At 39.8% G+C, this 26,860-nt stretch overlaps 1 protein-coding gene across 1 annotated transcript in view; it reads right to left on the reverse strand.

The window, feature by feature from the left end:
* The window catches only part of RAB10 (RAB10, member RAS oncogene family), a 74,470-nt gene extending 54,270 nt beyond the window's left edge, over positions 1-20,200 (reverse strand). Inside the window, exon 1 of the mRNA XM_008513056.2 lies at positions 19,339-20,200. Coding sequence (XP_008511278.1) covers positions 19,339-19,465 — 127 coding nt within the window. The 5' untranslated portion in view covers positions 19,466-20,200. The remainder of the gene's footprint in view (positions 1-19,338) is intronic.
* Between the last annotated feature and the right edge of the window lie 6,660 nt (positions 20,201-26,860).

Here is a 26,860-nt window from a genome sequence, read left to right on the forward strand (position 1 = left end):
ACACGACTGACAGACAACAATGTACAACTGAAATTTCACAAGATTGTAACCTACCATTAACTCAATAAAAAATTTAAAAAATAAAAAAAACATAAAAAGCACATAGATAGACAGATAGATATACAGACCTAACACAAATACAATGTTATCTGTTAATTATATCTCAATGGCAGGAGGAAGACGTAAAAAAAAAAAAAAAAAAAAACCTGCCTGAAGTTAAACAGCAGCAACACAGACATCAATAAATCCTTGTTCTTTTCACTATACCATCCCCACCTTATCATTCTGGCCAGTACTTCTTAATTTTCTTGCTGGATTCCTATCCTGTCTACACTTAAACACTGGTATTCCTTACAATTTTTAGAGGTCTTCTCTTCTCACTCCATATTCACTGAAGCCACCTAGACTTCAACTGCTTTTATTTCTCCAGGCTAGATTCTACTCCTTACCTCCCAGACATGACATACAGATGTCTACTGGACATATTGACCTAGATATCCTAAAGGCACATATCTCAGCTCAAAAACTCCTTATCATGCCTCTGAGACTTTCTCCTATTTGCATATTCCCTAAGTTAATGGCACCAATCCACTCAGCCAGTGCCAGCATAAGAAATATGTGGCATGGATCTAATCCTGCCACTTACTATCCCTTCTACAGGATGAAATACAAGCTTATTGCCAGATCATACAAGGCCCTTCACAGTTTGCACCACACAGTTTCTAACCACCTGACATTCCAGACTCAAAATGTCGATAAATAGGAGACTGGTTGACTAAATTGTGATATATCTAATGGAACACTATGCAGCAGCAAAAAAAAGAAAAAAGAAGAAGAAAAAACTATTTAACACTGATGAGGAATGATCTCCAAGATACATTCCAGAGGAAGAAAGAAAAAGAATAAAATACACCTATTTCTGTGATGTATTTATTTAACAGAACCACCTTGGTTCTCAAACTTTAGCTTGTATCTAAATCATCTGGAGGGCTCTCAAAACAGATAGCTGAGCCCTACCCCAGGAGTTGCTGCTTCAATAGATCAGAGGTAGAACACAAGAACTTGCATTTCCAGCCAGTTTCCTGGTGCTGCTAAGAGATCCATGCTTTGGAACCACCGTCTTCAGAGCCACTGCATTCTCTGTCATTCTTTATCATCTTTAAAGAAAATCAACCCACCACAGACTATCCAAATTCAAAATGGTTGAGGAAGGCCAAATACTGCCTAAAAGCAAATCATCCACTGAAGCAGACCATGGCACTTATGTGAGAAAATTTAACTGACAAATAGCAAGGAAAATCAGTCAAGCTGTAATACTACCCTATGGTGCATTTCAAAATCTACAAAACAACATACAAACATGCAATACTAAGCAGGCACATGACACCATTGCTTTCAGGAAGATATGTTTTACAGTAGAAGAGTCAAGAACAAATTAACAAAATTTTAAATTATTTACTCTTGAAATTAAGTTAGCTACAATGCTTTCCTTAAAATTAATGTTTAAGACTTCCAATTCTCCTTTTCCAGCTACTCGTTCCCATTAATCAATAAGTAAATTTACCTAACAGCAGACGATAAAACAATCTGTACTTGAGAATACAGTTCCCTAAAAAATTCTCCCTCAACTGAGCAATTTTAAACTCAGTAAATCTACTAAAATTCGATAGAAGATCAGGAAAAAAGGCAAAATGACTTAAGAAACAGACCATTTGACACGAACATTTTTATGAGGCTAAAGCAAAGTATTCCAAGGACAGACAGAACGTCAAAGATGGAGATGTTACCCGAGACTGGAGAAAGTGTTGAAAGGGCAAACTGTGTTTAACTAAATCACCACCGGAGTTGGAAATCATCATTAAACAGGAAGACCACAACCTAGGGAAAAGGGTAAGAGCATTCATATACTTAGACTGCCTCATCACCAATGACCTAAATAAACAGTGCCTGCTAAAAAGCATAATCTAGAAAAAAATCAAAATCAGCTCAAGAAAATGTGTGTTGAGGGCTAAAGAAGAACGTTTAAAATGCCTTGTATTTAAAAAAAAAATGTCCTGCGATTTGTGGCCTCTATATATAAAAACATCTTAATAAAGAAAATTTTCCAGAAGAGAAATTGAAGAAAAATTAAAGCGGAGAAGTCATATTATAGTGTAAACATTAGTTACACTGGTGTTTATCAGGTTGACAATGAAATTATTTTTTTTCCCTTAAGCACACATTAACCATTAATCACAAATAGCCCAACAAAGTAAACAGTCCACATGCTGCATAATTTATATTTATCTGTGTTATATATTACTATTTAATATTTTTATTAGAATATTTTATTGTACAGAGAAACACAAACTGCCAAACTCTGTCTGACTTATGATCCAAAAAGCTCACTATTCTTGAGGGAGGCATACTAAGTTAAATGCATGGCTGACCCCCGCAAAGTCTATCTTAAAGGTTAAGTATAAGCCAGTTTCACTAAGATGCTATTTATGGTTCGGACATTCACACATCTGTGCAGACCCTCTTTTCATTTAAAAGAGAAATTACTTCTTTAAATCTATCATTCACTATGGAAAAATCTTTCTATTTATCCCCAAAACTCACTTTTCAAAGGATAACCCTCCAACAATTCTAGTACATGAGAATTGGTAAATAAGTCTTAAATTTACGTTCCCAAGGCTCATAATTTTCTCTTTGGATTATATTCACCCTCAGGCTTCACTTTTCCATCAACGTATCCCAATTTTTAAAAATCCTTCTGAATATGAGAAATTATTTTTATTATTTTATAGTAAATCATTTATCCAACATCTTGGGGAAAAAATATTTCACAAAAGTTAAACTGATTATACATAATACACTAAAACTTAGTCATTTTTTATTATGTCTCCAAAATACATCAAACTTTCTACCCTGACAGAGACTATTAAAAACATAAGAATTTCTTCTCATTGATCATAATCACCAATTCACAAATCTCTATCTGTATGTATAGTAATATAATCGTTAATCTTCATTTTCGTTTTCAGGTCTCCTCCCTAAATGTCTATCTGGTCTCATTTCCGGTGGCTGAACATGTTACCTGCATACCAACAAAAGTCTGCTGCTTCTCAATTGCTTTGGGTTTAATAAAATGGGGTTAAAATCAAAGTCAGTAAGGCACTAAGAAAACACCAAGTATTGTATGTGGCTTTAATTTAGGGGATTTGTGAATATATGATTTGTTTTGGTCTAGATTATATTCAGAGATTGATGTAAGACTAGTCTCTAGATAAACGTAGTGTTATTCACTGGTTGGTTAAAATTTTCTATCTTAAAAAAAAAATTCTACATCTTTCTTGAAGTATAGCAACCATAACTATGTAAGATAAGAAAAAACAGAAAAATAAGATTTCTTAAAAAGCATGAAGCTTGTATTTCCCACAATATGAAATGTCTTAGAAGAGCAGCAAAGGTATTGAGAATCAGATTCTAACTTCAGGTGCTGAGAAAGCAGTGGTACACTTCAAAATGCCCCACTAGAGCTGAAACTCCACAAGAGCAGGCGCCAAGACTGTATTACTCACCGCTGTATCCCTGGTGTCATACAGGGGACCTGACACATTGTCAAACCTCAACTTCTTTCTTCCTAAGATTTTATTTTTCCTTTTTCTCCCCATAGTCCCCCGGCACATAGTTGTATATTTTTAGTTGTGGGTCCTTCTAGTTGTGACATGTGGGATGCCACCTCAGCATGGCCTGATGAGCGATGCCATGTCCGCACCCAGGATCCGACCCAGAGAAAACCCTGGGCCGCCAAAGCAGAGCACGTGAACTTAACTACTCGGCCACGGGGCCGGCCCCAATTTTTTTCTTTTTAATAAACAGCAAACACAAGGGTTTATAGATAAACTTTCTAGTTTATTTTTTTTAATGACTAAGTTCCCCTTGAAATACACATCTTTATTTTGAATCAGACACCACATCTTACACAAAATAAACTCTCAAGACATAAAAAGCAAATGTAGCAAAATATTGGCCATTGAATCTAGCAGAAGCTCAGAAGGGCATTCATTGTAATAAGCACCTTAACTTTTCTGTAGGTTTGAAGATTTTCAAAAGAAAAAAAAAGTTTTTAGAACTCATTCACTTAGGCAAAGAGCTAACGTATGAAAAATTATTTTGATATATTTACCTTCCAAAGCGCTCTTGCACCCATTTATTATGCTAAGTATATATCCCACATATAAAAATATGCAAAAAGACACTATTGGATTTTTTTTAAATTCACCTTTATCCATTAATATCTAATTTAAGGAAGGCAAAGGCATTTTTTATAAGACTAAGAATATATAAAGAAGTAGAATAACTCAATACTCACACTTCCTAAGGACAAATGTTTACTAGGAGGTTTCAAACCAGCAAAAATCAAGAGTGAGAAACCTTATCATTCAATGCCAAGTGCTCTAATACATGGGACACACTGAAATCCTCTGGTAGATTACGAATTTGCTGAATCATTTGTTGTTCAGTAGCCTACAAAATAGTATACATCAAAAGCAGAAGACTGAAATTTAAGACTATAGTCATTCTTCATCCAAAAAACAAAAATACTCCTTTCCCCCCACAAATAAATCAGCCAAGAATTATACATCTAAATCAAAGCTGTTTCCTTTAAATTACACTGTTCTGAATAGTAGTGGAACTACTGTAATTTTCCACATTTAGTTCACTATCTTACATAACAAAAATATCAGTATTTTGAGGATGGACTGGATATTTACAAAAAGAATAGCAAATATCATTCATCCCTAACTCTATTGGATGTTAATGAGTTAAAAAAGGAGTCAAAAATCATCTGGAGTCAAAAATTACTTCAAATTCCAGTTAAGATAGTGGAGAAAGCTCTTTCTAACTCCTTCTCTCCAAAGACACAGCAAAACAAAAAGGAAAACAGGAAATATAAATTCCACCTTAATTTCAATGAATAGACATCGTAACTCTAACCACAACAGACGAAGACAAGCTTATGACCTCACAGCCCACTGAAGAAGATACCAATGAGGAACAAGCCAATTCCTGTCTCAGAACCCTGGAAAAGTTTAGCAATAGGAGGTATCAGGTACCGAGCAGAAAGTGAGGGCCTGATTAAAGGCTTATATAAGGACACCCCAGGACCTAGCCTCCATCTCACATAGGCAGATATTATCACTCCCCAAGACTTAGTAGGAGTCTAAAGGTTTATTCTCTGGAAAACCTGAAACAGACACACACTGAATTTAGGTGAATAAGTGACTCAACAGAATGTGGGGACAAGACTAAACACAGGGAGATTAAAAAGCCTCACCCAGGCTTACAGAGCTTGCAAACATCCTTTTTTAATGACCCATTCTTAATTATGAATGTATACCCAGAAATCACCAATCATTTGAGGAAAGGCTCTAAAATAAAATACAGAGTAAAACAGCTTGGGGTAGGGGTTAGGGGGGAGACACAGAAAACTTGAAGGAAAGAGACAACCAAGAAATAGAAGAAAATGTCAAACAAGTTATCTTTCAAGAAAAGATACTGTATTCATGAAACGAGAACAGAATGCTTTAAAAAACAAATTTTAAGGAATAAACAATACAAAGCAACTAAAAATTAAAAAATACAACATTTGAGGGGCTGGCCCCATGGTCGAGTGGTTAAGTTTGTGCGCTTCGCTGCAGGCAGCCCAATGTTTCGTTGGTTCAAATCCCGAGCGCGGACATGGCACTGCTCATCAAACCATGCTGAGGCAGCGTCCCACATGCCACAACCAGAAGGACCCACAACAAAGAATATACAACTATATACCAGGGGGCTTTGGGGAGAAAAGGGAAAAAAAATAAAATCTTTAAAAGTATGCCATTTGAAATAAAACCTTCAATAGAAAAGTTAGAAGATAAAGTTGATGAAATCTCCCAGAAAGTAGAACAAATTAACAAACCTGAAAAATAGGAAATTACACAATCAATCCAGGAAATCCAACATTCAATTAAAAACAGAAAATAAAGGGAAAAAGTTATAAGGGGAAAAAACACAAGAAAAACGTCAAGAAGTGAAGGATCTGAAAAGGCCCACCAAGTACTCAGAACAATGGATTTATTTAAAAAGGCCTACCCACTAGGGTACATCAATGTGAAATGTTACCAAGAATTCAAAATATTTAAAGATCTAAAAACTTCCAGGGACAAACTAGGCCACAAATAATGGATAAAGAAGCAGAATGGTATTGGACTTGCCTGCAACATCAGAAGCTAGAATACAACAGAGTAACGCTTTCAAAATCCTAAAGGAAAACTGTTTTCACCCTAGACTCCTACGTCCTGTCAAACATTCAGTTGAGTGAAAGGCAAGAATTAAGACATCGTAAAGCATGGAAAGCCTCAAAAAATTTCCTTTGCCATGCACCTTTTTGCAAGAAGCCACTAGAAGATGCTATGATCCAAAGCAGTAAACCAATTATGCTATTACACACAAGATAGAGGCAAAGGAAATTCCCAAGGCAGTAACTGCAACAGGCCTAGTTAATAACCAATCCATTAGTGAAGCAGGAAGGAGAAAAGATCTGGGGGGGGAGGGGGAAATGCTCTCTCTGATGGTTTGACTGTACAGAAAATCATTTTGAGAAGTAGTTGGAGGATGCAGGAAGACGTGACAATGGATAAAGGAAATTAACCAAATAAAGAACTTTTTAACTTCAGAAGAAAGAAATAGTCAAAATGGCCTATTTGGCTTGACAAGAAATATTTACCTGGGCATATTAAGGTAACCACTGGATATCAAGTTAACAAAAAATTGAGCTAAGTGGGATGAGATTATAAAAGGTTAAAATTCTCATCTAATATTAAATCAATGACTCAAGAGATGGCTGTATAAGCGTATCATTTGAAAATACAGAGGTATAAAACACAAGAGCTAGAGGATGCCTCTGAAGAGCAGGACTGGGGATGGAGAAGGGATGTGACAAGAGACTGCTTTTTTTGTTACTATAAATCTTTCAGGATTATTTTATTTCAAATATGTGTATATATCACTGATAAAAATTAACTTTAAAAACAGTATAAATTATTATAAAAGAGTAAATCACTAATTTTCACTCCTAGAGGGTCAAATGGAATCTCTGAAACCTTCAGAACATCTACATCATCTGACTGACTACATGATATTAAAAAAAAAAGAGACTGCACATTCAATAAATGGTACTTGAACTGGATATCCAATCCATAGACCAAACATAAAAATAAAAATAGGATCAAAATACATCATAGGCTCACATGTAAACGTAAAACTATACAACTTTTAGGGAAAAACAGAAGAAAATCTTCAGGATCTAGGACTAGACAGAGTTCTTAGACACCAAAAGCATGATCCATAAAAAAATTAATAAATTAAACTCCATCAAAATTAAAAATTTTTTTAACCTTCAACAAAATGAAAAGACAACCTAACAATTGAGAGAAGATATTAGCAAACCATATATCTGATAAGGGGTTAATATCCAAACTATATGAAGAACTCATACATCAACAACAAAGGAACAACCCACCCAATGAAAAAATGGGCAAAAGATCTGAACAGATATTTTTCCAAAGAAGATATACAGATGGCCAACAGGCACATGAAAAGATGCTCAATATCCCTAATTATCAGGGAAATGCAAATCAAAACTACAATGAGATATCACCTCATGTCCATCAGAATGGCTATAATTAACAAGACAAGAAATAACAAGCTTTGGAGAGGATGTGGAGAAAAGGCAACTCTCATACACTGCTTGTGGGAATGTAAACTGGTGCAGCCACTATGGAAAACGGTATAGAGATTCCTCAAAAAATTAAGAAGAGAAGGACCATATGATCCAGCTATTCCACTGATGGGTATTTATCCAAAGAACATGAAAACACAAATACGTGAAGATATATGCACCTCTGTGTTCACTGCAGCATTATTCATAATAGCCAAGACTTGGAAACAACCTAAGAGCCCATGAAGGTATAAGTGGATAAAGATGATGTGGCATATATGTACAATGGAATACTACTCAACTATAAAAAAAGATGAAAAATATTTGCAAATCATGTATTTGACAAGGGGTTAATCTCCATCACATATAATGAACTCACACAACTGAACAACAAAAAGACCCAATCAAAAAATGGGCAGAGAATATGAAAAGAGATTTTTTTCAAAAAAGATATACAGATGGCCAATAGGCATATGAAAAGATGTTCAACATCACTAATCATCAGGGAAATGCAAATCAAAACTACACTTAGGGGGCTGGTCCTGTGGTATAGCAGTTAAGTTTGCACACTCCACTTCGGTGGCCTGGAGTTCACTGGTTCAGATCCTGGGTGTGGACCTATGTACCACGTATCAAGCCATGCTGTGGCAAGTGTCCCACATATAAAGTAGATGTTAGCTCAAGGCCAGTCTTCCTCAGCAAAAAAGAGGAGGACTGGCAACAGATGTTAGTTCAGGGCTAATCTTCCTCAAAAAAAAAAAAATTACACTGAGATATCACCTTACACCAGTTAGAATGGCTATAATCACCAAGACAAAAAATAACAAGTGTTGGAGAGGTTGTGGAGAAAAGGGAACCTCACACACTGCTGGTAGGAATGCAAACTGGTGCAGCCACAACGGAAAATGGTATGGAGATTTCTCAAAAACTTAAAAATAGAAATACCATATGACCCAGCTATCCTGTTAGTGGGTATCTAGCCAAAGAACTTAAAATCAACAATACAAAGAGACTTACGTACCCCTATGTTCATTGCAGCATTATTTACAATAGCCAAGACGTGGAAGCAACCCAAGTGCCCACCAACTGATGATTACATAAAGATGTGGTATATATATACAATGGAATACTACTCAGCCACAAAAAAAGACAAAATCGTCCCATTTGCAACAACGTGGATGGACCTTGAGGATATTATGTTAAGTGAAATAAGCCAGACAGAGAAAGACAAACACCATATGATTTCACTCATATGAGGAAGATAAACAAACACACAAAGACAACAGTTTAGTGGTTACCAGGGGGAAGGAGGTTGGGGGTGGGCAGAAGGGGTGAAGAGGCACATTTACATGGTGACTGACATACTAATGTACAATCGAAACTTCACAATGTTATAAACTATTATGACCTCAATAAAAAAAATTTAAAAAGATGAAATCTTGCCATTTGTGACAACATAGATGGACTTTGAGGCTATTATGCTAAGTGAAATAATTAAGATGGAGAAAATCAAATACCATATGATCTCACTCCTAAGTAGAAGATAACTACAACAAACACACACACAGAGACAGAGATTAGACTAGTGATTGATTACCAGAGGGGAAAGGGGGAGGAAGGAGGGCAAAAGGGATGCCAGGGCACACGAGTATGGTGATGAATGGTAATTAGTGCTCGGGCAGTGAACATGATGCAGTCTACAAAGAAACTGAAATATGATGTACAGCATCTGAAATTTACATGTTATAAACCAATGTTACCTCAATTAAAAGAATTAAAATTAAAAGATATAAAAAAATTAAAAATTTTCATTCTGTGAAAGGCCATGTGAAGAAGACAAGACAAGCTGTAGACTGGGAGAAAATATTTGGAAACCCCATATCCAACAAAGGACTAGTATCTAAAATGTATAAAGAACTCTCAAAACTCAACAGTAAAAAAAAACCCCCAAACAATCCAATTAGAAAATGGGCAAGTGACATGAACAGACATTTTGCCAGAGGATATACAGATGGCAAATAAGGATGTAAAAAGATTTTGCAACACCTCTGGCCATCAAAGGAATGCAAATTAAAACCACAATGAGATTACCACTACACACTTACCAGAATGGCCAAAATACAAAATAGTAACACCACCCAATGATGGTGAGGATGCAAGAGAAACTGGATCACTCCTGCTGGTGGGAATGTAAAATGGTACAGCCACTCTGAAAACTGGTAATTTCTTATAAAACTAAACATGTGATTACCATGTGACACAGTAAATTGTACTATTTATATCAGATAAAAACTTACGATCATACAAAAACCTATACACAGATATTCATAGCAGCTTTATTTATAACAGCCCAACACTGCAATCAGCCCAGATGTTCCTCAACAGGTGAAGGGTTAAACAAACTGTGGTGAATGCATACCATGGAACACTACTCAGCAACAAAAAAGAACTGATGCACACAACAACTTGGATGAACCTCCAGGGAATTATACTGAGTGAATAAAAGCCAACCCCAAAAGATTAGATCTCATATGATGCCATTTATATAACATTTGTGCAATGACAACATTTTATAAATGGAGGACAAATTTTGGGAGGGGAGAAATGGGAGAGACCAGAGGAAAGAGGTGTAGTTAAAAAAACACACGGAGGATCCTTATCCCTTGGAAGTTCAGTATCTTGACTGTGGTGGTAGCTACACGAATGTTCAAAGTAACAAAACTGTAGAGAATTTAATACACACACAGACACACACAAGTACAGGCATACCTCGTTCTACTGCAGTTTGCTTTACTGCACTTCAGAGATACTGTGTTTTTTACAAGACCTTCCACCAGCAAAAAGATTACAACTCTCTGAAGACTCAGATGATGGTTAGCATTTTTTAGCAATAAAGTATTTTTTAATTAAGGTATGTACATTGTTTTCTAGACATAACACTATTGCACATTTAATGGACTACAGTATAGTGTAAACATAACTTTTATATGCACTGGAAAACCAAAAAATCCATGTGATTCATTTTATTGTGATATTTGCTTTATTGCAGTGGTCTGGAATCAAACCTGCAACATCTCCAAGGTGTGCCCGTACAGTCATGCATGACATAACGACGTTTCAGTCAAAGACACACCCTACACACAACAATGGTCCCCTAAGATTATACTGGGGCCAAAAACGCCTATCAGCCTAGTACCCTTGTAATATCGTAACACAACGCATTCTCCATATGTTTGTGGTGAGCCTGATGTAAACAAACCTGCGCTGTCAGTTGTATAAAAGTATAGCACACACAATTATGTATAGTACATAATACTTGATAATAATGATAAATGACTGTTAATTGTTTATGTATTTACTATATTTTTATTGATATTTTAAAGTAAAAAGTTACAGTTAGCTAAGGTTAATTTCCCGTTGAAGAAAGAAAAATATTTTTTATCAATTGAGTGCAGCCAAAGTGTAGAGTGTTCATAAAGTCTACAGTAGTGGACAGTAATGTCCTAGGCCTTCGCATTCACTCACCACTCACTGACTCACCCAGAGCAACTTTCAGTCCTACAAGCTCCATTTATGGTAAGCGCCCCTTACAGGTGTAGCAATTTTTTATCTTCCATATTGTATTTTTACTGTACCTTTTCTATGATTAGATAAGTTTAGATACACAAATACCACTGTGTTACAAGTGCCCACAGTATGCAGCACAGTAACATTCTGTATAGGTTTGTAGCCTAGGAGCAACAGGCTATACCATACAGCCTACATGTGTGCTAGGCTACATCATCTAGGTTTGTGGAGGTACACTCTGTTACGCACAATGATGAAATCGCCTAACAGCACATTTCTCAGAACACATCCCCGTCATTAGGCAACGCATGACTGTACAAGTAAAACTTGGGAAACTTGAATAAGACTGGTGTACTGCATCAGATGTTAATATTCTGATTGTGATATTATACTATAGTTTCACAAAATTACCATTGACAGAAACTGGACAAAATGTACAAGTGATGCCTCTGTATTATTTTTTACAAGTGCATGTGAATCTACAATTGCCTTAATAAAATTTCAGTTAAAAAAAGTCTGCATAAGCACTGCTATTGATATGAAAGAAACAAATCAACACTGTTCTCTGTTCTGATTTTGATACATTGTACTTTTTCGGTCTCCACAATAACGGTTTTTCCATTTTCTTATGTTTTACAACCTTGGATGTTGTTTCTGGGTCATACTGGAAACAGTGTTCCATCACCAGTTGCTGTTTTCCTCAAAAACATATTATTTTTCATCTCTGGAAAGAAGGACAAACATCAAGCAATCACTTTTGCTTGTAACCCAAAACATATGGCACTGTCTTCAAAGAAAACTTTTTTTCTCATTTCAGACTTCCCTTCAGGTGAATTTTTCTAGCCATCTTTTCAAATTCTTTTGCTTATAATTCAAATTTACAGAACTTATTCATTAACCCCAACCTTCATCTATCTGAAGGAAGCACACTCCTGACCTTTTTTAGACTTTCATCAGTCTTACGGGTTCAGACAATGTTCTATTAACCTGAACACTCTCCGTAGTTCCTTTAAACTCTTCCTTTATGACAGAAGCATCTCCATAAGCAGTTTTCCCAGGCAGATCTCGTTAGCAATCAGACAATTTATATTTGGTGCTAAATAAACATCTCTTATTTGTAAATCAACACTCAACAAGCCCCTACTCCTCTGTTAATCACACTGCTACCACAGCACTGACTGGGCAACCTGGTACCATTAAAAGTTGAAAGAGAGTGCCACTATTTCTCCTATCATTCTTTCCCTTTTACAAACCAAACTGGAATGTCACTATTTCTTTTGCCACATCTTGTACACCATTATACACCATAATTCTTGAAAAGAAAATAAATATCCCTAACATTATCAGCTCAGGTCTGCTCTGTTACGCTCTAAGTTTACAAAGGGCAAGTACCCTGAACAAACCCCTTGATATCTGGTGCTAAGACTTGTTACTTCCCCACTCCTGTCCAAAACAACAACAAAAACACCTGCAACTCCACTTTTCAAATTGAAATTGATGAGTAGGAGAATTATCTTATCATTAATTGTTTTTTAAACAAAATGAAATTCTCAGAATGAGAAACATGGTCACAAACAGGACTGGATCTGGATTCCAGTCAAAACTCTTTCACTAAGTAGCCACATAATCTTTTGGAAGTTACTTCACCTCACCAGTCTCAGTTTCCTGACTATTAAAATTCATTGCAGGGCTCTTTCCTGCATTTTTATTCCATGATTCTAACATTCCAAGGAGTTCTAGATAGATACACACAAAAAGACAAACCTGTCTTCAATATCTAAAAGTCTAGACCAATGATACTAAAGCATGGAAGAGTACCATAAAGGATCCTCTTGACTTAATGACTACTGGTTAACAGTAGCTATCACTTGGAACAATGAGGAGCCATCTGTGATTACATGCTCTTTTAGAGAGCTGGGTCAAGTGTAGGATAGTTTTTGGGTTATTTGCAGGTTTTTGGGGGGGGGAGGTTGTAGTAAAATATAAAATTTATCATTTAAGTCATTTTTTTAAGATTTTATTTTTTTCCTTTTTCTCCCCAAAGCCCCCAGTACATAGTTGTATATTTTAGTTGTGGGTCCTTCTAGTTGTAGCATGTGGGATGCCACCGCCTCAGCATGGCTTGCTGAGTGGTGCCATGTTCGTGCCCAGGATTCGAACCGAGGAAACACTGGGCTGCCTGCAGCGGAGCAGGCGAACTTGACCACTCGGCCATGGGGCCGGCCCCCAAATCATTTTTTGAATTGTGGTAAAAAAAACACGTAACATAAAACTTATCATCTTTACCAGTTTTAGTGGATAGTGCAGGAGCGTTAAGTATATTCATATTGTTAGACAACATATCTCCAGAACCTTTTCATCCTACAAAACTGAAACTCTATACCCACTAAACAACTCCCTGGGGCCGCCTGGTGGCGCAGCGGTTAAGTGTGCATGTTCTACTTTGGGCCTGGGGTTCACCAGTTCGGATCCCGGGTGCGGACATGGCACCCCTCAGCAAGCCATGCTATGGTAGGCATCCTACATGTAAAGCAGAGGAAGATGGGCATGGATGTTAGCTCAGGGCCAGCATTCCTCAGCAAAAAGAGGAGGAGTGGCAGCAGTGAGCTCAGCACTAATCTTCCTCAAAAAAACAAAAGAACCGAACAACTCCCTATTTCCCCCTCCCCCCAGTGCCCAGGGGACTATCATTCTAGCTCCGCCATTCTACTTTCTGTTTCTATGAACTTGACAGCTTTAGACATCTCATATAAGTAGAATATACAGTATTTGTCTTTTTGTGCATTTTAACCACTTAAAAGTGTACAATTCAGTGGTATTAAACATATTCACAGTGTTATACAACCATCTCCACTATCCATTTCCACAACTTTTTCATCTTCCCAAAGTGAAACTCTGCACCCATTAAGCAATAATCCCCCAATGACTGAAACTCTGTACCGATTAAGCACTAACTCCCCATCACCCAGTCTCCAACCACTATTCTACCCTGTTTATGAATGTGCCTATTCTAGGTCCCTCATAAGTAATTCCATACAATACTTGTCCTTTTGTGTCTGGCTTGTTTCACTTAGCACAGTGTTTTCAAGGTTCATCCATATTGTAGCATGTATCAGAATTTCACTCTTTGTTAAGGCTGAATACTTCACTGTATGTATATACTACATTTTGTGCATCCATTCCTCCCTCGATGGACATCTGGGTTGTTTCTACCTTTTGGCTATTGTGAATAATGCTGCTAAACAGACAATAATGAGCGTTGGTGAAGGATGTGGAGAAACTGGAAGCTTGGAGCAGAGCTTGTGGGAATGTAAAATAGTCACTGTGGAAAACAACATGGTGGTTTCCCAAAAAATTAAAAATACAATTACCATACGATCCAGCAATTCCACTTCTAGGTATATATTCAAAAGAATTGAAAGCAGGGACTTGAACAGATAATTATACTGCAAAGTTCATTTTTGATGTCAGTCATCCTAAGGGGTGTGAAGTGACGTCTCATAGGGGTTTTTATTTGCATTTCCCTAATGATTAATGATGTTGAACAGGTTTTCATGCGCTTATTGGCAATTTGTATATCTTTGAGAAAACATTTGGGAAGTTTTTAACCAATCCTAAAAATATCTGTTCAAATGAAAGAAATTCATTAGGACCTCTGGCATTCCTGCACCATGAGCCGCTGGCTGCCTCAGTATCATGGCAAAGTCCAGACAGAATTAATATGACAGAAGTCTTGCTCATTTCTCTAAAAAGCAGGCTCTCCATATAAAATGGGCTCAGCTCAACTTAATTAACCAGTTCCTTTTTTTTTTTTTTAAGATTTTACTTTTTTCCTTTTTCTCCCCAAAGACCCCCGGTACATAGCCGTGCATTTTTAGTTGTAGGTCCTTCTGGTTGTGGCATGTAGGATGTCGCCTCAGCATGGCTTGATGAGCGGTGCCATGTCCACATACAGGATTCAAACTGGTGAAACCCTGGGCCGCTGAAGCAGAGCGCGCGAATTTAACCACTCAGCCACGGGGCCAGCCCATCAACCAGTTTAAACTCAGGTTAATGGAACCATCATACTCTTCCAAAGCTCAGCAAAAACACTCAGAAAGACAACAAAAAGGATGCATACATTCTACCTCTCACAGAAGCAAGAGCCTTTACCAATTTCTTGCATGGAGCCCAGAGACTCTATTCCCCAATGAAAAATAATCCCTATGGAAAAAGTAATGAGAAGTCTAGGGGTGGAGGGAGGATTAACAACACCAAAAGGGAGCATTCAGTAAAACAGCCCGCTGAAAGTTTCTGCTTTGGGACAAGTCCATGAAACTACCACAACACTAAAGTGCAATGCTTTCCTGAGCTCATACTGCCAAGAGGGTTATGGTCAAATCAACCACTGAAATCTGCTCATCCAAAACCAGTAACTCTCTTTAGCAAATACTTTTCAAACAATCTTTGAATTTCCAAGACCAGTTTTATCCTAAAATTACTATATTAGCCAAAGAGCTAATATTCTTAAGTAAAATCTGATCTCAATCCACTTCACATATCTAATGCTCAGAAAGTAGGTAGAAAGGAAAATATTAAAATAAAACTGGTCCCAATTCTATGTTAGAGGATCCTGATTGTACAGCCTGCCTGTGTGCCTTCATTATCACGCACCCATTAAATGCATGGACTCTTCTAGGTGCTTACCATATATCAGCAAAACAAAAAGACAAAGATCTCTGCCCTTGTCCAGCTTATATTCTTGTGTCCCTGGAGTCACTTTGAGGTTGGTGAGTGTGGAACATACCAGTAATACGTTTTTGCAACTCTGTCTGCAATAAATCTGACCATAAATATCATACATAATTTTGGATATAGATGTGTGGGGACTGAAAGTATACAGAAAAATTTAAATACAGAAGTCTTTGTGAGTACTACAAGTAAGCACCATAACCCTATAAAAATTCTTCCAAGAATCAATAACCAATAAGTAAAATGATTGTGCCTGAAATAATGAGGGCCTCCCTTATATTGGCAGTTGGGCCCTTCCAAACATCTGCAAGGCTAACTACTTCTTCAAACCTCAGGAGGTTTTAACAATCAAGTGACATCTCAAATTTCACTATCATTCATAACTAGAGAATGCTCTAGATTTGAAAAAAGCAAAACAAAACAGAAACAGAAACAACTCCAGTCAAGTGACAAAAATTAAAATGTCCTAAAAGTAGTATACATTCAAAGTATTTCTAGATATCTGCACATTAGCCCACTGGCTAGTTTAGACTGTTTAGACATGAACTGTCCAATATGATATGACAGCCACTAGCCACATGTGACTATCAAGCACTTGAAATCTAAATTGAAATGAGCTGTAAGTATAACACACACATACTGGAGAAAAAGAATGGAAAAGATCTCAACAATTTTTTAATCTTGATTACATAATAAAATGATAACATTTTGGATAAAAATGAGTTAAAATATATTAACTTCTTTTACTTTTTTTAATGTGGTTACTAAAAAATATCCCTGTGGCTCACATTTTATTTCTGGTGGACAGCACAGATTTAAGACAACAGTAGACTTCTAAACCTACACAAAGCTGACATATGCAATGTGCTGGAGCTGTACAGTACTGAGAATTTTATATTTACATATTTATTCATTTCTCAACTTACACTCTTCAGCATATCTTCTATATCAAAATATCAACCATATCAGACATTTTTATATCAACACATGAAAGTTTCAGAGTCTAAAGTGAAACTGTTTAGCAGAGAACTAACAAGTATTTGGATGACCACTGTCTGCAGGGCATTCAATCCCTACAGTAACTTGTTCTGCCGCACTTCAGCAGCACAAGTCACACAACCTCTACATGGCTAATAAGCACTGTGCTCCTACAGTGTGCCTGGCACAACGCTCTACTCTCACACACCCACAAAACCCTCACAAACACCGTACTTGTAGATACTATTATTAACACTATTTAAAGAACAAACAGAAGCAGAGGTTAAGCAACTTGCCAAAGTCCCACAACCAGAAACCTGTAGAACTAGGATTCCAACCCGGCAGGCTTAATCCAAAACCACCACAAATTTTCCCTAGTACAAGGAGTAAGCAGATTAAGTCATTCTATTACAGGATTGCATTTAGTGGTGGGTATGGTACTGTTACAAAAACACAAGCACTTGGAGTTAATGCTTTGCTTCCTACCCTCCATCCCCACCCTTCTCAACGATTAAAGTTGACCGCCTGAATTAAATCCTTGATTTTACTACAGGTCTCCTCTACGCTCCCTTTCCCAGGAAGACCCTATCCCATCCCTCTGGTCCAAATCCTATTTGTCCTTCAGGCTTCATTTAGCCATCATCTCCATGCAAGCCTACCCAAACTCCCCACGATTTAAGTTAGTCACCCCTCCTCCCTATGCCTACCTCTGTTGTAGCACTTCCCACAGTCTACTGTGATTGTCCTCACTAGATTGCTCCTCGAGGCGGGTACTGGCTTCACCACTTATTCCCGGTGCCTAAAACCAAGCCTAGCATTAGGTGCTCAATAAATATTTGCTGAACTATCTCACCACCTGACCCACCCAGCTACAGGTAAAAGTGGAATATTAAAAGCAAACTTAGTGGTAGGAAGTGCTAACCCACAGGCAGAGAACAAATTCTAAGTTTCATGAAATTCATAACAAGCCAAGAGAAGAGTACAATCATCAGGAAATAAAGATTATGATTACCATGACATCCCTCCTCCCCAAAAAAGGGAGTAAAATCAAATTCACTTTAAAACGATCACTTGCCCAATTTAATTTCAGTACAATTTGTTTTATGAGAACCAATTAAGCAGCTGATAAATATCTGTCATAAGAAATCCAAATGAATGATTCCAGTAATGTTACAGATTATGTGAAATCAGTTTTAATTTTTAAAATTAATTTAACTTTGACAATTTCCCAAAGTTCAAAGCAGACTGCAGTTGCTTTTTAAAACTGTCTCAACATAGACCTAGTTACACTTAAAATGGGTTCAAATGGGTTTCCTTGCACTGCCCCAATGCTGACTGTGAGCTCCAAGTGACAGAGGCAACCAAGCGTCCTTTAAGAGATATACTGCGTGGGGGGAAAAGATGAGTTTCACATACAATTCATTTAACACAATTCATGTTAATGCCACTAAATTTTCTAACCAGAATCGAAAGGGACTTTCCTAGAGCCTTCCCTTTTCTTTTCCTAAACGGGAAACGGATTAAAAAGGTCAACCTTTAGCTCTTACTTCCACACTAAGTAATTCTGAAACATAAGGTGAAAGTACATTAGAAGTCCTAGGGCTGTGGCTCGCTGAACACTTTCCTGTAAATTCCAGCGTAAAGGGAGAACTTCATTCTTTCGGGTTTGAGGACAGAAACTGATCGTCTCTCTTAGAATACTGTTTCTGTGGATGTCTCGAAAAGCACCGAGAGGTGAAGAGGCCACAGAGTCGCACTCCAAGCACGAAGAGCCTCCGATTGTTTGACACATCAATGGATTAGTCAACGCGGGGCAACTCACTTTTCCCCTCTAATTTGCTTTAATTATTCCATTTACAAATCCTCAAGTTTACTCCAACTTAGAGCCACACGGAATTCTCTCTTTGCCGTGAAGTATAAATTCAGGCCCTTACCAAGTGACTACTACCGCTTCAATCCCAACCACTAAAACAAATCCCTTACATACATCGTACATCTAGTAACGCCACATAAATACGGAAAAAGCCAGTCTAGTCGCTTAAAGAAACACGATTCTGGAACGCTGCTAGTGCTGCATATTTTGCAACAGCAGGCACAGAGCAGAGTGGGAGACTTGAGAGCGAAACACCGGATGGAAAGCATGGGAAGACCCCGCCCCAGCCAGCTCGATGCCGATTCAAACAGTAACTTGGGTCTGTCGCTTGGAATCGCAATCGCTGAAACAAAGGCGTATGTTACGGGAAGCAAGATGTCTGGAGTGAAAGAAAACGGTTTGCAGCTACAGAGACCGTCCACCATCCTCCCACAGGTCTTACCTATAGTGGAAATAAAGGTGGTATTGAAGGCATCATCCGAAAAGCGAAAAAGGACGCAGGTCTTCCCCACTCCCGAGTCCCCGATCAGGAGCAGCTTGAAAAGCAGGTCGTACGTCTTCTTCGCCATTGGGAGGAGCGGCCCAGGCTCTCGCCGCCGGCGGCCCCAAGGGATCGGTCCCTCTCACTACTGCCAACTCCTCGCTCGGGCGTTCTCAGGCCGGAGGACCGGGAAAGCGTGGGAAAAGGGGTGCTCGAGAGGGCGCGGGCGACCTAAGAACGGCCTCGCCGAGGCAGCCCCGACGGTGCGGCGTCCGGTGCCTCCGAGGGCGGCGACCGCAGCTCCGCAGCCTCTCCCAGCCGCTCCGCCCGGTTCCGGGGAGTCGGTCGGGACAAAATGGCCTCCCCTCCCCCTTCAGGGCTGCTCGGCCGGGACGCTCCCACGGGCGAGCGAGCAAGCTCTGCCGTGGAGGGAGCGCGGTGGGCGTGAGGACAGTCTGTCTCCTGAGCAGAAAGTCCGCGCTAGGACGCGGCGATGGCAGCGGAGGAGGGCCCACAGCCGACGAGCTCAGCTACATAGCCACAGGAAGCCGAGCCGCCCGGCCAGAGCCACCTTTTCCCCGTGCCCTCTCACGCCGGCGTGCGCGCTGCCTGAGACGCACGCAAGGACGTACGCCGGCCCTCCCCTCGCGCCCTCCCCCTGCGGCCCGCCTCTGCGCACGCGCGCCAGAGGGTGTGGGGGCACGCGGGGGCGAAGGGCGGAGCTCTTGCGTCTCCGAGTCTCTGCCTAAGGCCCGGCGGAGAAGAGAGAGGGGCGGGGCGAGAGAGGGTGAGGCCGCGGGCGCGCTCCCTGTGGCCGCCTGATAGGGTGCGCGGCGTTACGAGCACGCCCCGCGAGGAGGCGCTGCCTAGTGACTGCGCAGGCGCGGCACGCTGGAGTAGCCCTTGACCCCTTTTCCCTCCTGGGGGTCGTTTTCCCGCCTGCGCTGCGGATGCTTTTGGTCGTGTATGTCGTTTGTGTCTAGCTGAGGGTCTTGGCGCAGTGACGGGCTTGGGTAGCCGTGTATTCCTGTGTAACGCGTTAAAGCGAGAAAAAGTCGCGCCCTGAGTCATTTAATAGCCTCTTTGCTAAAATGAGATGCATCCTGGAGTTCCCTCCCTCGTGGCTAGTCGTGACAGAGGATACATTAGGGCTCTATCCCGGTTTACTTAAGAGTTGGCGTTCAAGAGAGCAGACGTTTGAAATGGGAAAACTGGCCACGCTGCTCAGGTTGAGATGATGTAATCTGCTTTCCAGGGCAAGAAGAGGAGGGCTCAGGAACACCTGGGCGCAGGGAGAACCTCCCCGCGAAGTGAAACCTTCGGTGCTGTGCTCTAAGCAGAGACCGCGCTCCAGGCCTTGGCCGTCCTTTTGGAACACGGGGGAGCCCAAGAGCGCTATACAGAGGAGGCAGGGCCCCTCCCCGTCCCCTAAATGGAACCACCGGGGTCCAAATTGAAGGATAGTGAAGCCAATCCCAACCTGAGGCTCTCTTCCTTGCACTTTCTTTTCGTACGTCTTACAACCTACCTTCCCTCTCTCCCCATCAGTCTCATTTATACGTCCCTCTTCCTCTTCTTCCTTTCTGTAGTTTAAATATTCGTACTTAGTCCTGCCCTGTCATTCTCAGTGTGCTTCATCGCTCCAAAGCACACCTAGGATGTGATGGCAGAGTAGTTGAACCCGGTGGGCTGCTTCAACCAGATACAGGAGAAAACCCTGAGACATCTGGAAAGCAAGAAACAGGGATCGAGAGACAAGTAAAACTACGTTTTTACACCCACCGTCACCACCAAATGTTTGTGTATTTAATATGTAATTAAAATTAGTCTTTCAGGCAGTTAGCGTAATCATATTTCAGTCTCCATCCTTCAAGTACTTGTCTTACATTCGCCCTTCCCAACCACTCCTAAAGCTTCATCACTGAAGATGCTTGTCGCCTCCAATACATCTCGCTTTTCCCTTTGTTTCTGTGATTGCTCTTGTCTCTTCAACCTTATGCTCCGTGAATCATTCTTTGTTCAGTTGGGAATGTCTTATGATAATACCAACAATTCTAAAATAGGCTAGCTATGCAAGTCACAAAATGGGCTATGGTCAGTGCTTCACAGGTTTGTCATCAATTTAGAGGCATAACACTGAGCACCTCAGGAAAATCTTCAGTGTTAGCTTAATTTTTTTCTTTCAAAATAAGTTAGAGCAGGGGTCTAGCCAGGTGGCCTAGTGCTTAAGCTCACATGTTCTGCTTCTGCCGCCAGGTGTTCAGGGGTCCTGATCCCTGGTGCAGACCCGCATACTGCTCATCAAGCCATGCTGTGGCAGCCTCCCACATGCAAAATAGAGGAAGGTAGGTAGCAGATGTCCTGAGCTCACACACACACACAAAAAGTTAGATTAACTCAAGCCCCAATGTTGTAAAGCATTTTAGAAATGTCATGATTTTTAAATGTAGAAAGCCTAATTAATTCCACTACATGAATTTTGGGGATAATGGGCAGCTAAAAATGAAAAATAAATTTTTTTAAAAACTTCATCCTTTATCCTGGTTGTTTCCAACGGTTTTATCAATTAAAGCCTTTTCTCCATGGACTCCATGTTCTGAAACTTTAGGAGTTATTACACTCATTGAGAAATTTTATTTGTTATTGGGTCTGGATCGTAGAATTTTAGAGCTGTCGTATCTTTTAAATCATAATTCAACTGCTGCACATAATTTACAGATGCCTGAGGCTCAGAGAGGTTAGGGACTTGCCCCAGGCATCACACTTATTGGCAGAGCATATGGGCAGGGGAAAAGGGAAAAAATCTCCACAGGACATCATATCGCGTGAAGGTGAGAGTTGGGAGGCTCAATTACTTAATATTGGGCTTCCCTACAGTTAATTAAAGGTTTTGCCAGAGTGAGGCCTAAGCATCAAGCCATATCTGCCACTGAAGGTGCCTGGTGTGATCAAGTCAGGGAAGATCTCTGAGTCTAGAAAAAAAGAATAAAATGGGGGTCTATGTAGGCCTAAAAGGTAAACCTAGAGTTGTGAAGTAATATTTGATGAAAGTTGAAAATTAGTGAAGAAAAAGCCAATTTAGTACTAGCTTAGGGAGTATGCTTTTAAAATTGCTCTATAAAGAATCTAGTTCTAATATTTGCAAAGCCCAGAAAGAAAGTAGATATATTTATGTTTATACTACTAATTAAGTATTATTTCTATATTTTCTAGAAAATGCACAGCTGACTAGCTCATGGTTCCAGTCTTCAGCTACAACTTTCAGGCTGTGCCTCTACAGCTTATGAAAAATCCCTGCCTCAAAAGATATTGACTCAGAACCAGCCCTGATGGTCTAGCAGTTAAAATTTGGCGGCCCAGTCGGGTTCTGGGCATGGAACCACGCCACTCATCTGTTAGTAGCCATGCTGTGGTGGTGGCTCACATAGAACTAGAAGGATTTACAGCTAGAATATACAGCTATGTACTGGGGCTTTGGGGGAGGAAAAAAAAAAAAAAAAGACAAGACTAGCAACAGATGTTAGCTCAGAGCGAATCCTTTGCAGCAAAAAAAAAAAAAAAGATATTGACGCAGGGCTCAGGATCATTTTTATCCCTTTTCCTGCATATACCTTCCAGTTTTTGTACCTGATTTCTTCCTCTTTAATCCCGCCTCCCCTTGCCCTCTCTGTTCTTCTCAAGAATGGAATCTTCCCTTGAATGTCTGCCCCACTGCTATGTCATCACGGTGCTCTGAAACCTACCCCTCCAGTCTCAGGGACTTTGCCTATTAGCTACTGCCTATTCCTGTGTTCACACTCCAATCTCCCTCAGGCACTTCCATGAGGAAGGTCTTTGTTAGACCTTCCTGATGCTGAGTACTGATTGCCCAGAGGCTACAACTGTTCTTATCACCATAGCCTGCCAATATTCCCCTCTGCCTGCATGTCTTGACTCACTGCTATCTCAGGAGCCTTCTCCAGCCCATTGGATGTGTTTGTTCCAGTCTTCTCCAGGGATACCTCAGTTCTGAAATGCTGGCCTCCTCAGTTGGCACTTAAGGGGCACCAGGCCCTAGCCAAAGGGCTTTATTTCCTATCCTAGCTTCCACAGACTAGTCTCCAGCTGAACTAGTCATCTTTCCCACAGTTACTATGTATCTTTGAAACCAGTAAACAGGTAGCCATTGATGATTAGGTAGCTAGTAACAAAAGTTTTTTCTGCAATTACTAAGTATAGGTTTTAGTTGTTCACTCATCCATTGTTAACCGTACTGCCCAGGCAACATACTATCTGACTCCCACTAGGTTCCTTTAGATAACTTCTCCCTGGTGCCTGGGTCACCATGGTAATGGATGTTTGAGCTGCTTTTCAGGAATTAGGACCCCCTTGTGCAGTTTAGGACAGTTGAGACCACCAACCCATCAACTGGGCCTGCGCAGGTGCCCAATAAGTGACCTTTTGATGTTAAGACGCTAAAAACTCCATCCTCAGATTGTGCTAACGTGGCCATTTTGTGAACGTGTCCTATGAAGAGGCGTGAAGTTTTGACTACACTGCACAGATCATCAATTGCCTCACCTCTCTTCACCTCCAATCATCATCTCCACACTTCAGACCGCCTTGCCCCTACCCCATAAAGATCCCTGAGTCCCCATTTTCCAGGAGGTGGATCTGAGACTCGTTCTCCCCCTTCCTGACTTGGCTGCCTTGTGATTCAAACCCTCTGTCTGCTGCAATCTCATTGTCTCAGTGATTGTCTTTCTGGGCAACAGGAAAAAAACCTGGTTCGGTAACGTCTTCTTGATTTCATGCTTAGTTTAATGTGCTTCTTTCCATGCGAAATGCACCCTCTCATCACCCCACCTACCTCCCTTCAGACTTTGGCTTAAGTGTTCTCACCATAGTCTGTCTTCCCCAACACTTTTGCCAGAAGGAACTTGTTTCTCCTTTAAATTCCCATAACATTTTTAAAAACCACTTGTTTCCCCCTATTTATTTATCAAATAATACATATTTATTTTTAGAACTTAGAACTTACAGAAGCAAAACGAAAAATTTTGATTGTTAAAAATTCTGCTCCCAGAGATAACCCCTATCAGCATTTTGGTGAGTAGCCGTGTGGATATTCCTCTTCTCGTAGCTCTTAATTCAGAATCTCTTTTCTTTTTTTCTCCCCAAAGCCCCAAACATTGTTGTATATCCCAGTTGTAAGTCCTTTTAGTTCTTGCGTGTGGGATGTTGCCTCAGCAAGGCTTGATGTGATGTGTAGGTCTGCACCCAGGATCCGAACTGGCAAACTCTGGGCTGCCAAAGCGGAGAGCATGAACTTAACCACTTGGCCACAGGGCCAGCCCCAATTTAGAATTTCTTATAACTCATTTTCTACATTTGATTAAAAATATTTATGTACGTATCTTATTTTCTCAAATTGGAATCCCCTTGAGGGCTGTGACTGTTGTTGTACATCACTTTGCCTTGAATATCTCAGAAAGTCAAAACATATTTATTGAAGGAAAAAGCAAAGGAAACTCAGAGAGAGTCAGGGTTTTTTTGGTTTTTTTTTTTTTGGCAAGCAATACTAATTTGGAGAAATTTTCAAAGTGTTGGGAAAAAATTGAAAATTCAAAAGAAGTAAATGGGAAGATAATATCTTTGAAGAAATATTTTATTAATTTAAGAAAATGTGTGAAGAACTCACCTAACTCCGTTATAGGGTTTCTTTCTGTGAACAAGAAATACTGTTAAGGCTAGTAGAGCCACTGTGATATAATAGAATGAACGTTAAACTAGGAGTCAGATAATGTGGACTCAAGAACTAGCTCTCAGGGCTGGCCTGGTGGTGTAGTGGTTAAGTTCGTGCACTCCACTTCGGTGGCCTGGGGTTTGCAGGTTCAGATCCTGGGTGCAGACCTACACATTGCTCATCAACCCATGCTGTGACAGCATCCCACTTACAAAATAGAGGAAGATTGGCAACAGATGTTAGCTCAGGGCCAATCTTCTTCACCAAAAAAAAAAAGAATCATCTCTACTCTGACTAGCTTTGGGACAATGGTGATCGTTTAACCTCACTAAGAAAGCCTATTTTCCTCATATATCAAAAGAATATAGTACTTCATAAGATCATATTAAAAACTAAGTAAGATAATGCAAGTAAATGTACCTTATATAGCATAAAACATTATACAAATATAAGTGATTACTATTATTGTTATGAGTTAAGAAGAATAAATTGCACCATAAGGAAAAAGAAAGCAGAAAATTTACAAGTAAAGTTAGAATACCAATAAATGATCAAAGCAACAAGCCATCCTGGAAGAAAAACGATACCAAAGGAAGTTGAACTCAGAACAAGAAGCGGTCAGAAGGAGAAATGAAAGACTAAAACTGGGAGAAGCAAGAATTGAAACTGACTTGAGTTGCAAAGATTTAATGGTATCATCAAAAGGAGTAATGAGACCAAAAGAAAGAAATTCAAAGGCAGAAGGCGGCACACTGTCCCCTCCCCACAAAAACTTCATACCATCCACTCCAGCAGGTGAATCCCGACTCACCCGTGTTGGAACAATTGGTCCAGCACAGTGGTTAAAAAGATGGGCCTCGGGGCTGGCCCGGTGGCGCAGCGGTTGAGTTTGCACGTTCCACTTTGGCGGCCCAGGATTCGCCGGTTCGGATCCCAGGTGGGGACATGGCACTGCTTGTCAAGCCATGCTGTGGTAGGTGTCCCACATATAAAGTAGAGGAAGATGGGCACGGATGTTAGCTCAGGGCCAGTCTTCCTCAGCAAAAAAAGGAGGATTGGCAGCAGATGTTAGCTCAGGGCTGATCTTCCTCAAAAAAAAAGGGGGGGGCCTCGAAATGGCTAGACCTAAGGTTCTATATCTGTCACTTTGTTAAAAAGAGACCTTGAGTAAGTTACCTAACCTCTCTAAACCTGTTTCCTCATCTGTAAAGCGGGAACAACATAGAAACTACCATAGAGTTGAGTGAGGACTAAATGTGACACAGTGTTTGGCCTTTAGTTAATGTTCAGAAATGTTATTACCACCACAATAACTGAGAAAACTTTTCCATTTAAGGATTATTGGCTTGTTGAAAAAAGCAAATCTAGAGGGACATAATTAAAAAGCAAATCACACATTTTGAGACGTGAAATGCATTCTATTAATCCGTGGGGATATCCTAGAAGAGAAAAGATTTTCCCTAAATCCATCTTTGCAACTTTATGCCTCTTCTAAAAGTGATTATGGATCAAGGAGGAACCCTAGCCAGGTGAGGGACAGCGTATTTACATGCCAAAATGTAAACAGGTAAGTTAACCTCTTTTTTCTAATATCTAAAAGAAAACAAAAGAATCATCCAAGACAAAGGATGATTATCAATTTTCTAATAATTAGCTATTCCATTATATATTAAAGTTCAATTCATGTTACTTAGAAAATGGAGAACAGCTGGAAATAAACAAACATAGTGGTTCTCTTTTAACATGACGTTGTGCATA

This window comes from Equus przewalskii, chromosome 14 (genome assembly GCF_037783145.1).
Source record: "Equus przewalskii isolate Varuska chromosome 14, EquPr2, whole genome shotgun sequence".
Classification (NCBI taxonomy): Eukaryota; Metazoa; Chordata; class Mammalia; order Perissodactyla; family Equidae; genus Equus; species Equus przewalskii.